Below are 17347 nucleotides of genomic sequence, written 5' to 3'. Positions count from 1 at the left end.
AGGGATCCCCTTGTCGGAGTCCTCGTCTAACTCTGAAGAACTCATACATTGCACCATTTATACCAACTGAATAAGAAACCATGGTGACACATTCAGAAATCCATAGCACAAACTGTTGAGGAAAATTGAGTTCACGTAGAGTAGCTAAAAGGAAACCCCAATCCACTATATCAAAAGAATTTTGTAAGTCCACTTTAAGTACACATCTTGGTGAGACTCTCTTACGTGCATACTTCCTTAAGAGGTCCTACGCAAGGTGAATATTTCCACTAAGGAGCGATCAACAACGAATGCGACTTGTGCAGGATCTAGCAATGTTTCCATTACTGTTGCAAGTCTGGAGGTTAGAACCTTTAATATGACTTTATAAACTACTGTGCAGCAAGATATTGATCGGTAATCAACGACTCTTGAGGCGTATTCAGCCTTTGGCACCTTCACTAACAATGTATGATTCCATTTCTTGAGAAACTGTCCAGAAGCAGAAAATTCAGTAACTGCCAATTTTAGTTCTGGGCTTACTATATCCTATGCTGATTTAAAAAATTTTGTTTCATATCTGTTGTAATAAAGAGATTTTTTTAAATCATTCATTGTTTTAGGAGAAATACATTCGTTTATATAACCATACAACCCTAAGCATCAACTTATTTACAAAAGATAAAAAGACTTATCTACCCTTGTTTCTCACAACACTCCCCCTCAAGTTGAACATATATATCAAACATGTTTAACTTGCTAAGAGAAGAGTCGAACACAGCTTGGGGTATAGCTTTTGTAAACATATCAGCAAGTTGGTCCTCAGACTTAACATAAGGCAGACATAGCTCTCCAGAATCAAGTCTTTCCTGAATAAAGTGACGATCAATCTCAATGTGTTTAGTCCGGTCATGCTGTACTGGATTATTTGCAATATTGATTGCTGCCTTGTTGTCGCAATACAGCTTGAGAGGTAATTCAACCTTTAATCCTATGTCTGTCAACAGAAAACTCAACCACAACATCTCTGCAAGACCATGTGACATGGCTCGATATTCTGCTTCAGCACTGGACCGTGCACAAACATTTTGTTTCTTACTCCTCCAAGTTACCAAGTTTCCTCCCAAAAAAGTGCAATAGCCAGAAGTGGACCTTCTATCATCTCGAGAACCAGCCCAGTCTGCATCAGAATAGCATTCCACCTTCAGATCACCACCTCCTTTAAACAACAAGCTTTTTCCATGACATGATTTCAATGACTGAACAAGGGTAGATAAGTCTTTTTATCTTTTGTAAATAAGTTGATGCTTAGAGTTGTGTGGTTATATAAACGAATGTATTTCTCCTGAAACAATGAATGATTTAAAAAAATCTCTTTATTACAACATGGTATCAGAGCCAAGTTCTGATCCCTAACCCTAACCCTAGCCGTCGACGCATCTTCTTCCTCTCTACCCTAGCGCCGACTAAGCTTTCCTCTTCCCTTCTTCATCGCTGCCCACTGGCCGCGTTTGGCCTCTGGTTTCCTGCTACCGACCACAAGAGGCGCCTCTTGCTTCGCCGATCGCCTGCCGGTGGTCCTACCTTTGCTTCGCTGATCGCCTGCCGGTGGAACTAGAGAAGGCGAGAAGGGAACGACGCCCTCTCTGCTCACGCCCTCTCTGCTCGCGCAAGCCGCGGACGCCCTCTCTGCTCGCGTACGCCCTCGCTGCTCTCGCACGCCCTCTCTGCTCGCGCACGCCCTCTCTGCTCACGCACGCCCTCTCTGCTCACGCACGCCGCGCACGCCCCTACCACCGGCCAGAGCCACCAGCAGTAGCCTCCAGCAGTGTCGGACAGAAAGCACAAGAAGCTGCCTCCTGTTCCAGAGTTCTCTGCCTCCTGCACTTCACCTTCCTTCTCTTGATTTTTTTTTTTTCTCTTCTCTTCAGCCCAGTCTGCATCAAAATAGCATTCCACCTTCAGATCACCACCTCCTTTAAACAGCAAGCCTTTTCCAGGACATGATTTCAAGTACCTTAAAATCCTGTCAACGGCCTTCATGTGGATAGTCTTAGGAGCATGCATGTACTGACTTACTACACTAACAGCATAGGTGATGTCAGGCCTAGTCATAGATAAATAGAGTAATTTTCCAACCAGCCTTTGATACGTTCCATTTTCCAGACTTGTAAGATCTTCCCCACTAGAACTAGTAAGATCATGATTTACTTCTATAGGAGTAGACGCTGGCCGAGAACCCAGCTTCCTTGTCTCCTTGAGTAAATCCAACACATATTTTCTCTGACACACATAGATCCCTTTTTTTGATCGAGCGACTTCAATACCCAGGAAGTACTTCAATGATCCAAGATCTTTAATTTCAAATTCTGATGTTAACTTGGACTTAAGAGTCTGGATTTCTACCTCATCATCACCTGTAACTATCATATCATCAACATAAACCAAAAGAATGGTAGTGTTGTCCCCTTTCCTTTTTATAAAGAGTGTATGATCAGCATTCCCTTGTTTAAAGCCAAACAATATCATGACTTTGCAAAACCTATCAAACCATGCTCTGGGAGATTGTTTAAGCCCATACAAAGCTCTTCTTAACTTGCAAACCTTTCCTTTTGTTTCAATTCCAGGAGGTGGCAACATGTATACTTCTTCACAAAGGTCACCATTCAAGAAGGCATTTTTAACATCTAACTGAAATAGAGGCCAATCATATTGAGCAGCAAGAGAAAGAATTACCCTGACAGAGTTCAGCTTTGCAACTGGTGCGAAAGTTTCCAAGTAATCTACCCTATATGTTTGGGTAAATCCCTTGGCAACAAGTCTGGCTTTATATCTAATCACTTCACCCTCTGAGTTATACTTGATAGCATAGACCCATTTAGAACCAACCAAGTTCTTCCCCTTTGGGGGATCAACTAATTCCCAAGTATCATTTCTGTTAAGAGCCTCCATTTCTTCGTTCATTGCTTCCTGCCACCTTGAATCCCTTACAGCCTCATAATAGGAAGAAGGTATAGCATGATTTGATAACTGTGAAACAAATGCATGATATGAAGGAGACAAACGAGAATATGAAACGTAGTTGGAGATAGGATGTTGAGTACATGACCTGACACCTTTTCTAACAGCAACCGGAAAGTTAAGCTCATTCATATTTAGAGGTGCGATTGACTCAACTGATGAGGATAACTGCTTCACAGGATCAGGAGCCAGAGCATCCGATTCAACTAGCCGATCAATAGTAGGTTCTTGCTTGTGTCTTTGTCGTTTGTAAGTAATAATATCTGGTGAAGACTGTGCTCCCAGTGACGGAGCATCTTTTTCCAGTGATGGGGCATCTTTTCTATTTTCTATGACATCCAGTGGAATAGGAGAAGAAATCACTTGAGGAACCACTTGAGGTACAAAGGAAGAGGTAATGTTCTCCCCCTGAGGATGAGACTGAGGAAAATAATAGGACTCAGACTCAAAAAAAGTAACATCCTTCAAGATATATCTCGTCCTAGTAATAGGATCAAAGCACTTGTAGCCTTTCTGGCAAGTAGAATACCCTATAAAAACTCCTCGTATAAAACGAGGATCAAGTTTAGAGGACTTGGGACCAAGAACATGAATAAAACAAAGAGAACCAAAAACCCGAGGTGTAAGGGAGAACAACTCTACACCAGGATGAAGAATAGTGAGAGGACACCGGTTCCCGAGACCTTTAGATGGCAATCGATTGATGAGATAAGCGGCTGCAAGAACAGCATCAGCCCAGAAATATTTGGGTAAGTGACGTTGAAATCAAAGTGCACGGGTTGTTTCAAGAATATGACGATTCTTTCTCTCGGCCACTCCATTTTGTTGTGGTGTGTAGGGACAGGATGACTCATGAAGAATTCCCGAATCCTCAAGAAAAGTATTTAGAGACTGGGCAAAGTACTCACGGGCATTGTCAGAACGAAAAATCTTCACCTTTGAGTTAAATTGGGTTTTAACCATTCTACAAAAATTTTGAATAAGACGAGGAACTTCGTCCCTGGTTTTCATCAAATAAAGCCATGTACAGTGGGTGTAGTCATCAATAAAGGAGAGAAAATATCGATAGCCATCCAAAGAAGTCACAGGAGAGGGCCCCCACACATCCGAATGAACAAGATCAAATGGAGATAAACTTTTCTTTAAAGACTCAGAAAAATGTGTTCTACAATGTTTGGATAACTGACAGATTTCACATTGAAATGACTGAAGAGAAACAGAAAATAAAAGACTCCTGTAATGCCTTATCATTGCCAATATCCAGCAGTGCAGTCTGAATTTCCTCAGGAGTGAATGGCACAACAAGAGACTGACTTTGGTTGTCATTAAGAATCGGCCCCATGTTAAAACTGATAATGTCCAGAGATGTGCAGTTTACTGCAGTCCCCAATAATTGTTCGAAATGTGACACGAACTTCGCAACAACCTCATGTAAACTTGTTGTTGTTTCACCGGACTCTTTGTAGATGGTTACAATAGCATTTTTCCTACTGTTGAGTTTCACTAAGTCATGAAAAAATTTCGTGCAGCAATCACTCTACTTTAAATAGCTGCATTTGGCTCTTTGCTTATAAAAGGAGCGTTCAGCCTCACTTGGGCGCAGTGTGCGAGCTTTCGGAGCTTGATACTCCCGTGGTTGATCCCCTCCTGCCTCTACATTTCATCCGGTTGTTCTTTGGCCCTCACTACCTACTGAGAGATGTGGTGGAAGTGTAGCTTATTTAGTTCCTGCAATATTGGTTCAGTCTAGACAGTTTTTGTTTGAGCATGAACTGTGTTGTGCCAAAAGAAGGTTGAGCCCATGAGTCACCAACCTCTGGAAGTCCTCATGGAAAGCCCACATGTTGAGGAACTTGAATGGTCGCATATCACGCTGCCCATTACTGAATATTGATACAGTACATCATGAATACTCACTTAGGCATCCTGGTGTGGAAAAATCAACATAGCTCCTGAAGTCCTCCATCAGCCAGTGATTATTTACTAGAGCATAATCAAGTTTGCAAGATATAGTCTAATTTGTCTATGTCAAACGACACCCAATGGACTGGAGGTCTACCAAGCTACATCCTTGCATCATATTAGTACGATCCTATGGTTACCACCCAACCTCCAACCTTTTCAAATGAGGAGGTCAGCGCATTGAAGTCCTCAGTAACTAACCATGGTTCTCTAATGGTCTCTGCTATATCACCAAGCAAGATGGTTGAAATGGAAGAGAGAATTGAGTATTTTATGTGATCATAAAGTACCTCTAAAACTTAAAGGGAAGTTCTATAAAACGGGGGTTAGACCTGGCGCCGAATGTTAGGCTATGACTCGAGCACATGAACAAATTGCAAAGATGAGGATGTTAAGATAGATGTGTGGACAGACGAAGATGGATAGAATAAGAAATGAGAGCATTAGAGAGAAAGTCAGAATTGCATCTATTGAGAGAAAACACTGAGAGACACGTTTAAGATGGTACGGAAATACTTAGGCGACCAATAAATACTCTAGTTAAGCGATGTGAAACTATAACAAATACGCACATCGAACAACGAAGAGGAAGCTCAAAAAAGACTTGGTTAGCAACTATAAAATAAGATAAAATTTATTTAAGTATAGATGATGATATAGTAGGGGAAGGGTCCAATAGCATAGGAGGATCCATATAGCCGACCCAACCAAATAGGATAAGACTTGGTTGTCATTGTTGTATCAATATAATAAGTAGATATTCCTTTTTATCCAAAACCCACCTTAATAGTCATTTAATGATTTTATGATAAGCTTTCTCAAAATTATTTAAAAAGGCCTATATGGATCCTTATTATATTAAATAATATCATGATTGATCTTCCAAGCATGAAACCTAATTGGCTTTTAAAAATGAATGCATCATCACTTATTCTCCCCTCAATAATTCTTTTTCAATATTTTGTGACATCAACTTTGTAAATCTATAATTAGAACAACATTAATATTATTTTTATTCTCATAAAAAACCACAAAAACCTTTTCCTCCATTATTTGAGTATCTTATTGACTCTCAAAATTTTATTGGGTAACTAAGTTAAAATTACATCTTGATCTCCTAAATACTTAAAACTTCAATATAAAATTCAACTAGAACTACATTTTTACATATTTTCATATTCTTTAAAATTTTCTTTAACCTCATTTGATATATTATTATGAACAACTCTATAATTCTTAAATCCATCATAACTTTCAACCTTTAAAACTAAAATATCCTAAGAATGAAAATAACTATAGAATGCTCATATAGATTAAAAAGAATTAGGTTTCTAGATTAATTTCATTTTCATCAACAAGATCCTTTTAACTTTTCTATGTTATACGTCTAAAAATATTTGACTATAAACTTTCTTTTATTCTTTTGCAATCTGACAAATAGTTTTCTCCCATGCAATATTTATAACATTTTGCCTTACTTTTAGCAACTAAATAAAATTTTCTTGTTCCAACAATCCTTTCCAATTTTTTAAATCATGATTTTTCTTTAATTAATAGCCTTTTTACAACCATAATCAAGCTCTTTTTATATGTTTTCTCTTCACCTTTAGACCATTCAAGAATTGCTAATCCTAAATTCTTGAGCTTACCTATCATCTTAGACAACATAACATTAATTTTATAGATAATTATCCTCGAGATTCCACCATGTATTACTTCTAAAATATGAAATAATTTTTCCCTTAAACTTTCTAAGACCTATATGGAGCTCATATTAATTCTATAGGATACAAGCAGGATGGTTGAAATGAAAAAGAACATCATATGTTCTTTGTGATCATAAAGTACCTCTAAAATTTAAAAAGAAAATTCTACAAAACGGTGATTAGACATGTTATGTTATATAGAGCTGAATGTTGGACTATGAAGCGAGCAAACAAGCAAAAGATGAGAGTTATAGACATAACGATGTTAAAGTGAATATGTGGATATATGAAATGGAGAAGATAGAAATAAGAAGATTAGAGAGAGTCAAAATTGCACCTATTGAGGGAAATTCCATAGAGATGCATTTAAGATAGTATAGGCATGTACTTAGGTGATTAATAAATCTTCTAGCTAGGCGATGTAAGATAGTGACAAATACACACATTGATCAAGGAAAAGGGAGACTAGAAGACTTAGTTAACAATAATAAAATAGGATAAAATTTATTTAAATATAGAAGATGATATAGTAGGAGATCGAGTCCAATTGCGTAGGAGGATCCATATAGTTAACTCCACTTAGGATAAAGGCTTGGTTATTGTTGTTTCTAAAACCTACTATAATACCATTAATTAGTGTCGGTAAGATAGCATTCCTTAGAAATTTTACCTTACAAATTTTATACATCATTTTATCTACCTTCCAAAAAAACAAATTATATTTACTTACGATTATAGTGACTCTATGCTCATGTCGCTTCCTAAAATGAATAGTAATGATCATAGAAACAGAAAATGTAGAAAAATCTAAAATTTAATAAATTCATTTTATCCACTAAATCAAAAATCTCAATCTACACCTTTATATTCCTAAGACTTTGATTACACGTGCATTTAAATCTCGCCAAGTACAAGTTTTTAAGTCATAAATATACCGTGAATAATTTCATCTAAGTTCTTAAAAAATCTCTTTTGATTTGATCATTCAATGTTACTTTAATGGTGCATAAACACTTGTAATATTTTAGTATTTCATTTCTTAAAATCAATTTTAGCACAATAATTATATCCTCATATCTGTTAACTTCACCAGCTTTATGCTTACAATCCTTTTACATACTCCATTTCTATTTTTAATTTTTTAATACACCAAATTTTAAACCTGTGTTTATTTAATTATGCAGCTTTTTTTCTCACTCATTTTATTTCCTGCAAGTACATTATGATATTTTTTACTAACAAAAGCATCTACTAAATCTAGTCTTTCCTTGAAAGTGCTCATGCATTTCTAATAATGAAGTCATCATTAGCTTTAGTGGCATTGGTCCAAGACAATGCAAGAATCCTTGCTCATTTTGAATCACGTCGTACCCTAATGTGAGTGGTCAATTTTGGGCATCCAAACTCTAATGTGATGGGTCAGTATTGGGCAACTTCCTACCCAACCTTTTGCATATTGAGGTATTTCATTTGTGAAGGTATATATTGTGTCACTTGATGATGACCTAGCTTTATGAAAAATATGGTTAGACTTCATGTTCATATGTTTGAACAAATTTTAATGTTGGTCTGTCCAGACTAAACGTAAATCTCAAGCCTTTTCATCCAGGCTTAAGATTGGAATTGAAGGTATTTTTTGGTAGAGACTAATGTAATACCAATTTAATAGCATTACTTGTTCACAATGATGCCAAGCATTTTACACCTTTGGTCAAATCTGTTGTTGGTTACATATTACCAAAGCAGGATTCTCTAGTAAGAAAAATTACAGAAGATGTACAGCAGTGAATCATGTGTCTCAATTATTTCAACTGTGTTTCAGTCCACCATTGACCTCTCTATAAAGTCATAGTTAATTTATAGTACCCAAATCATTTAGATTGAAAAACTATGGTTCCATAATGATGTTTTAATAGATATACAGTTACCTAGCTGATCAATTGTCTAATTATACAGTCAATTTTGCCTATTCACACTAAGTTCTCAAATGTTCAATATCTAAACATACAAGGGCAAAAGTCGCTGAAATAATAGATATTTGCACGCAAATAAAATTCCCAGACTTCTACAAGTTGATTTTGTCAGATCAGCCAATAAAAACTACTTATAAGAGAATAAATGCATTCAGAACTAAATAAGTGTCAAGTATTGCATTACTAAACTAAGGGATTGTCCAAGAATTATATTACTGACAGTATCAAATCCCAAACCACAAATCAACTTAATCATTATAACATTAATAGGACAAGATTGTTTGCACAAACAAGCAAGAAAATTTTACCTTGACCTTGCAAAGGAAACTCAGAGTAATGCTTTGGGATTGGTCATCACGATTTTTAATTGACAGTAACTTCAGAGGATAAGATGATATAGGCCAGTCAGAGGCTAACTTAATGAAAGCATCTATTCCTCCCACCAGATGTGCAATAACTGTGTCATCCCTATCTGAGTGTTCAAAAGAATGTCTGCCAAGAATATGTTATTTAGAAAGGAAAACATCATTAGTGCTAAAGGGAAAAGCTGGAAAAAAAAAGAGATGGAGAAAAATTCCATGAACATAACACACAATAAGTAAATACTATTTAGGCATTCTGAAATGTCCATACTAAATCACAATTTTTAATTAGCTCTCCTTCTTTCTTGGCTTATGAGGATTCGTGTAATGCTTTATTCTCCTCCCAGAGTTAATTATTAAACATGGGTTCTTCTTTATATATTTGAACTTCCAATTTAGTATTAGATGTCAGACGTAATAAGCGGTACACTTACAGTTGATTAAAATATGGATTTTTGTGAGGATTATATCCCCTCACATGACTGATTAACTATTCGCCCCCAATTAGGAGATGAGTGTCCATGAAAGGAGCAACATCACTCTCATATCCCGGCACTTCCTAGGACACATAGTGTCCAATCAACTCCTTGAGGAGCAAAGCAACTTATTAAGTCAAACACAAGGATTTTGACCACTAAGATCAAGTTGCTCAGCTCAAACTTTGAACACATTCAGCATCCATGAAATGCATCAACTAGCCTTGTACTGCTTAGTAAGCAAACGGTGAGTGTCATCCAACAGGACAAAATACAGTACAACTCCATTAATGTAAGAAAAGTATGAACAGTGCTATAAAGGCATATTGCAACTAATTTTTGTTCAAAATTCGAACCTTGAGGTTCTCCAATTAAAATGGTAAAGTTTTGGGCTCATCTTGCTTCCATCTCCCTCAAATTTGTTAGGTGGTCATAATCCAAAATAAATCAATCTATTTTCCCTTTATTTCAATGCTAGATTGGGTACTGAGTATCAAGGCTCAGAGTATCATAGCTACATTTCACAAAAATGCATGATGAGATGCAGATTATACACAGTGATACATAGCTCTCTGCCCACCTGTGGTCATCAAAATGAATGGAAAACAACCAAATGTCACAGTTGTTGGCTGCCAAATGCTCAGCTAGATTACTTGGACTTAGGCAGAGTGTCCATCACACATAGATTCAAGTGTCAAATATGTGATCAAGCGTGTGTTGCAAATACGAGATCCTATATTATCAGCTACTGGGTCCAGAGGTTGCTGGATAGAGGCTAGCAAATTGGTTTGCAAGGGACAACGACGTGGTTCGAGCATATGACTTCTTTAGGCATCCTAGTCCTAAGCAACCATGAATCCGAACAGTATGGAAGATCTATGTATAGCCAAGTCACGTAGTTACTCACTAGATGCTGGCACAGAGACGTCTTCCCACTACGGACAAAAAGGAGTACATGGAGGATCGGAAGTGCACATTCTGTAGACAGGTGTTGGAAACATGGGAGCATCTATTCTTTGGATGACTCCTATAGCAGAGTTATGGAGGCGCATTAGAGATTGGCTTCACATGCGACAGGAGATGTCCACATATTGGTGGATGATGCGAGTTTTTGGGAGGTATTACCATGGGAGCAAGATGTCGACAAAGGCTTGTCATCTTGCCTTGTTAATACATATTAGTATAATATTAGTATATTATTGTCATAACTTATAGTTGTCAATTGATGCAACTTGCTAGTGTAGTACTGACAATGAATTGCCCAATTAGGAAATACATATTCTATAATAGGACTAATATTATAAATTTATAATTATTATTATTTATGAATTATGTAGTGATGGCATCTTCGACTGCTCCTAAGGGTTCGAGCTCGGTTAGTGTTTCTCAAGCTTCTCAATCTTGTGAAGTAATAAACAAAAATTGAAGGATGTTGGATGGGAGTATAGGATGTTAATTGATGCAAAGAACTTGGACAAAGTCAAATGTATTTTGTATAGGAAAGTTATGTCTGGAGGAGTTTACAGAATAAAAGAACATGTAGCACACATAATGGGAAATGTGTTTGCATGTCCAAAGGCTTCAAAAGAGGATCAAGCGAAGTGTAGGAATGCAATTAATGAGCGAAAGATGACGAAGAGAAACAAGAATTGAAGAGGAATCTTTAAGATCGGATGTGAATATTCGAAAAGACATTGATGATCAATCTATTGATGTGGATGAATTTCAAGAGTCTTTTGGGACCATGAAACCATCATGTACCCTCGGTCCTATGGATAAGTTTGCAAGTGTCATTAGCCCTGAGAATTCTTTGAACTTATCAAAGAGCAAAGGGGAACAAAACATTAATGATGCTCTTTTCAAAGAAAGAACAAGTTTGGTTAAAGAATATGTCTGCAGATGGGTGCATGAAGCTGGTGTTTCTTTTAATGATGTGGATAGAGATAGCTTTAAGGTGATGATGGAGGAGGTTGGTCAATTTGGGCTCGGGTTTAAACCTCCTACTAGATATGAAATGAGTGAGCCGTATTTGAGGAAAGAGGTTGACAGGATCAAAGGCTTATTGAAGACAAATGAAGAAGAATGGAAATTGAATGGGTGTTGAATTACAACAAATGCCTGGAGTGATAGAAAAAGGAGGTCGATTATGAACTTGTGTGTCAATTCTAGATTGGGCACCGTTTTTCTTTCCTCTAAAGTGCCTTCAGATGAAGTCCATACAAGTCAACTAATTTATGAGTATGTAGAGCAATGCATTCAACAAGTTGGTCCATAAAATGTTGTTCAAATAGAAACTGATAATGCCTCAAATACCATAGGAGCTGCAACGTTATTGAAGGAGAGGTCAACAATCTTTTGGACCTCATGTGCTACTCATTCTATAAACCTTATGCTTGAAAGGATTGCATTATACCGAGGCTCAAGAAAGTCATTGATCAAGCCAAGGCATTGACTATATTTATTTATGCTCGCCATAAGACCTTGCCATTGATGAGATCATATACAAAAAAGAGAGATATTGTGAGACTAGGGGTGATTAGATTTGGTTCAGCATTTCTCACTTTGCAAAGTTTGTCTGAGAAAAAGAGTCAATTAAGGGCAATGTTTACTAGCACTGATTAGGAAGAAAGCAAATTTTCCAAGAGTGCTAAAGGGAAAACATCTTATAGTGTTGAGTATTGGATTTTGGACTAGTGTGTCATTGTGCTTGAAGGTTTTTGCACCTTTGGTGAAGGTGCTTCAAATTGTTGATGTTGATAAGAAACCATCTATGGGTTTTGTGTATGGTGAGCTTCTGCAAGCTAAGAAAGATATTAAGAATGCCCTAAGTAATGTTCCAAATAACTATCAGCCTATTATTGATATTATTGATGCAAAGATGAAAGATAGGCTAGATAGTCCACTGCATCTGATGGCTTATTTGTTGAATCCTTTTTATCATTATAGGACCCACTTCTTCATTTGGATCAAACCGTCACAATTGAGATCATTGATTGTATGGATGTTATCATTTTTGAGGATATTGATATGCAAAATATCATTTTGAGTGAGGAGTTACCCATGTATAAGAAAAAGGAGTCTATCTTTGGGAAACTCATTGCAGTAAAAGCATGTTCATTGAATGATGACAAGTTTGATCCTGGTAATTAAATAAATATCCATAATATTATTATTGTTCGAGGTTATTAATATTATTTATATTATTGACTTAGTTTTTTATAATTAGGCAGCAAATTGGTGGTGGAAGTTTGGTGCATTAACTGCTAACTTGCAGAAAATTGCTATGAAGATCCTCTCTTTAACTACTAGTTCATCAGGGTGTGAAAGAAATTGGAATACATTTGAAGGGGTTAGTAGCTTAAAGTCTTAAACTATTTTTTAATACTAATAGACTAATAATTCATTATGTTCTCATAAATATTAATTGTATTTGTAGGTACATACAAAGAAAAGGAATAGACTAGATACACATCAATTAAATAATCTAGTCTTTGTTCAATTCAATGCAAAATTGATGAACAAGAAAAATAGGGAGAAAGAGAGGAATATTGAAGTGCTTCTAGCAAGTGATGCAAGTTCTGCACAAGATTGGATTATTGATGGGGCTGATGATGAAGTTGAACCGGACACGGGCATGACTTGGAAAGTTGTTAGTGATGTTGTGGGAGCAAATGAAATGCTTAGGCTTAGAAGAAGTAGTAGACTTAGAGAACTTGATGAGGATGACTTCCAATCTGAGAGTGAGGAAGTGAATGTGGATCAGTTTGATTTTGAATCAGACAAAGAGCGTGTCATAGAAGAATATGGAGAAGAAGAGCAATTGCCTAAGGATTTGTAGTTTGTACTGATGTTATCTTTGGAGTTTAGATAAAGTGATATGTGGATTTTATATCCAGGTTGCTATTGTGTTATGTACTAGATTACTAGTTTGTTTCCATGTTTTTTTAACTTTGAAGTTTGAACTTTGAATACTCTGATGCTATTTGGCTTAGGCTACTTGATGTTCATTGTGGTATTTACTTCATATTCGTTTTGGTATTTACAGTTTTCTACTACTTGCCAATTTGATGATCATTTTGATATGTCCATTTAAACTAGTTTGATGCTACTTGTCTACTTGATTTTCATTTTAATATATCTACTTGCTAGTTGTTACTTGTTTTGAATTTTGGTATTTTCATAGAGATCAATGAGTATTTCACTATATGTTTAACTTGTTAGTTACTTATTGTGATTGGATGTTTTTCTAGAAATTTAGAATAACATTCTTTCGTTTTTAATTGAAAGCTTGTTCAATTATATTCATTATATTTAAATTTTAATTGAAAATTAGCTTCATTTGATGAAAATTCAATTCAATAGATATTAGATCATAGTAAAAATAAAGTAAACTAAGTTTAAAATATTAAAATACAATAATTTCAATAAGCCTAAACAATTTTTACAATGAAATTAATGTCTTCAAGGGAACTTTTCAAGTACATTTGAACTTCTTTTTGTCTTCCAACCTAAAAAAAAAAGTTTAAAAAACATAAATATTAGTATTGAAACACTAAAAATTGCTTCAAAATAATTTATAACTATAAATAATACCAATATTATTTATGCTGAAATTAAAAAATATATAAAAAAAATTAAAAGTACTAGAGTGCCTAGGTGCCTAAACGCCTAGGCGCTCTAGGTGCTAGGTGTCGGGCACTCGACTGGCGCCTAGCGCTTTCTGCAACATTGGTTTGAACAGCCATGGACAGGAATAGTTGTGAGCACAGAGTAGGACATCAAGATGGCAAAAGATGACTACGATCGCCCCCAGTGCCCCTGCCAACCAGTCCCAGGGCCAGAGTAGGAAATCAAGAGATGTAGTTAGAAGGATATTAATTTCCTATATACACAATAATTAGTTTTCTATTCGCTATTAGTTTCCTATTCTTTCTTATTGTAATTTTGTATATAATGGGTATTTGTATTCTGAATGTAATACAATTTTGAGATATCAATTCTTTCCACGTATATTAATATCATAAATTTTCATTGTGTAATATTTATTTTGTGAAAGATTTGAATCTTCTAAACAATTGTTTCTTTTGCAGAGTAATTAATAGTTTAGACAATTAAACTCTTAAATTTAAATATTTAAACCCGTGAAAAATAATTATCATATTTAGACAAGATTGTGTTTAAATTAAAATATTATTATTTTGTGTTTTGAATTTTTATTTAATTATTTTGTTAAGAATAAAAGAATAATATCGCATAGTAAAAAATCAGATCGGATTGGTCCAGTTATTCGGATTGGTACATATTAGAATTTGGGTTTATAGTTTTCAAGTTGGTTCGGGTTGAGGTTGAGAATTTTTTTTGAAATAGTCTTGCTACCCGACCCAAACCCATCCCATCCACCCAAATTTACACCCCTAGTCACCCCTTTGGCCAATCGATGCTTTATGTCTACATTAGTAGAATTTTTCACTCCTCGTGCTTTGTTCAAGAATTGATTGAAAACCCTCCCACATGATCGTTCAAGAATTGACAAGATGCTATCATCTCTATCGGTGCTCAAGGGGAACATATCACATGGACAACCTAGAGATAGGACATTTGGATAGCTTGAATTCAAAAATTATGCATATGCCTTCTCTTCTAGCCTGCGCGTAGACTCAAAATCTCAAATATGTCAAATAAAACATTTAAATTTCTGTTGCACCTCCATTACAAGCCTAACAATCCTAACACTCCAGAATAATAAAAAAATGAATTTTGACAAGAAATTATAGATGCCCTAGTTGGATGTGGATCTATTAACGTTAAATTAATTGCTAAACTAATTTGAATCAACACACTAGTATGAACTGTGGAAAAATGAATTGTAGGTTGTAACCATTTGGAATTACCACAGCTTGTGTATAATTTATATAATTAAACCTTGTATTTTTACATTAGTAGACTGATTGTTATCCATGAAATAAAAGCATATGATGATCAGGTAGCAAAATGGAAGAAAAAAGAACATACCTTGATTTGTTAGCATCTATTACCAATAAGCGGCGAAGCATGCACAAAATAATACGATGATGAACTTGTATTATTAACCATCTCAAGGAGGACACTGTTGATGCAACGAAATTTCTACATCATCACATGACATTTTACATTAGAAGAGAAATTTAGAAAAAGAAGTTTCAATTAAAAAGGCACAAAAGTTGTTATTGCATGGGACAAGACCAACTTTAAGCTAATTCTAGAAAATTGTAAGCCCAAATCTATGTAATAAAAGATAGTTAAGAACAAAGAAATCTTAAAGTTTTTCACCAAAAGACTGATATTCCTACATAAGCATGTTATCAGAAACAGAAACAAGGAAAGCATATCATATAAAAAAAGACAGATGTAACGATACATACAAAAATTAAAGAGTAGTACCAAATACACAAGTCATGAAATTGATTACATGAAACTTATACCAGCTTTGATTTATAAGCATGTGTATCATAATTACCATCAAGCCATACTTATTCCAACCATTTGGGCTCAGCTACATATTTTATTATTCTATTGATCACTATACAAGACCAGATCGCTACTAATATTCAATTAATTAAATAATTTTTTATTATATTAGGTAGACTTTCCTTTGACCTCCATCTACCTTGTGCTCTTCAACCTTTCACACGCCAACTCTAATTGATTCGACTATTTATAACTACTAAAACTTAATAACCAACTTTGGAAAAGCTCAAACAATCTCTAACTTATTTTCTCTCATTTTATCATATGTTAAAGCTAATACCTAATTGCTCCTAGTTAGATCTTTTCTATTATTCTCACACACCTTTCTTAGCATTTTCATCTTTGTACTTAACTGCTCCTTGATTCCTAATAAACCAACATTATCATCATTTATAAAGATTCTTGAAGCTTCTCTCAATTTTACCCACCCATTCTTTATCCTTAACTAGAATTGTCAAAGGGTCGGCCTGTGGTGGGGCAGGCTAGGCCCACCAAAAACCCGTCATCTGGCAAGATAGAGTAGGGTGGAGCAGAGCGGGCCGGCCTGCCATCCTAGCGGATTGGGAAATCTCCAACCCAGTCCAACCCAAGGTGGGTTGCATATTAGGCAAACGAGCCCACAAACCCACCAAAAAATAAAAATATATATAGAAAATGTCAGAATTTTTAACTTTGAGTTGCAAATTAGGCGGGGCAACCCACGAGCCCGCCACAGGCCAACCCGAGCCCGTCACAGGCCAACCCACCTAGACCCATAACTCGTGCAAGTTGACCCGTTTAAGCCCATTTTTAAATGAGTTGATAAATTTTCAACCCAATCCTCTTAAATTGTTTAGCAGGACGGGTCAACTCGACGGGCCCAATCCAAATTGACGGCTCTAATCCTTATTCCCTCATTATTTTTCATATCACAAAAACTACATTTCATATATTCAATTTTACTTCTTTTAAAACTTTTAGTTCCTAAAGATTTTCTCCATAATTTATTTTCACATTTAATCTATTCATACCTTGATTAATTAGCACTATATCATCAAGGAAGATTTAATGTATCATACTTCCATAATTCAAATTTCAAATTCTATTTTTGTTAACAAAATAAGTTCAAGAACTATAAAGAACAATCATAAATCAGCTTCAACAATTGTAAAGGAGAGAGAATTGAATAAAATCAAAAGTAGAAAAAAAGTGCAATGGTCATGATCAATAGATCGGAATTTAGTATACACAGAAAGGTTGCTATCTTTGTAAGAGGTTTGGAGTGACATCAAACCAATGAATGCCCACTAAAGATGCCACAAAGCACAAAGCCACCACCGAGTTAGGAGCAATATCACCCCTAACTCCAAAGGTAGACAGTG

The 17347-nt window shown here is 35.7% G+C and overlaps 1 protein-coding gene across 2 annotated transcripts in view; it reads right to left on the bottom strand.

Moving 5' to 3' along the window:
- The window catches only part of LOC122046867, a 58601-nt gene that overhangs the window by 13625 nt on the left and 27629 nt on the right, over nt 1–17347 (bottom strand). Inside the window, exons 10-11 of one of the 2 annotated variants that reach the window (XR_006130409.1) lie at nt 15492–15585; nt 8950–9133 (exon numbers count right to left, since the gene is read on the bottom strand). Coding sequence is in view for 1 of the 2 variants with exons in the window: in XM_042607778.1 (XP_042463712.1) it covers nt 8950–9133; nt 15492–15605 (298 nt within the window). In the remaining variant the exon portion in view is untranslated. Of the gene's footprint in view, nt 1–8949; nt 9134–15491; nt 15606–17347 lie in introns of both variants that reach the window. The other variant, XM_042607778.1, reaches the window with a different exon arrangement.

The sequence above is a fragment of the Zingiber officinale genome, chromosome 2B (genome assembly GCF_018446385.1).
Source record: "Zingiber officinale cultivar Zhangliang chromosome 2B, Zo_v1.1, whole genome shotgun sequence".
NCBI lineage: Eukaryota > Viridiplantae > Streptophyta > Magnoliopsida > Zingiberales > Zingiberaceae > Zingiber > Zingiber officinale.
Note: the sequence above shows the minus strand (reverse complement) of the source record. Positions and strands in the feature narration are given on the sequence as shown.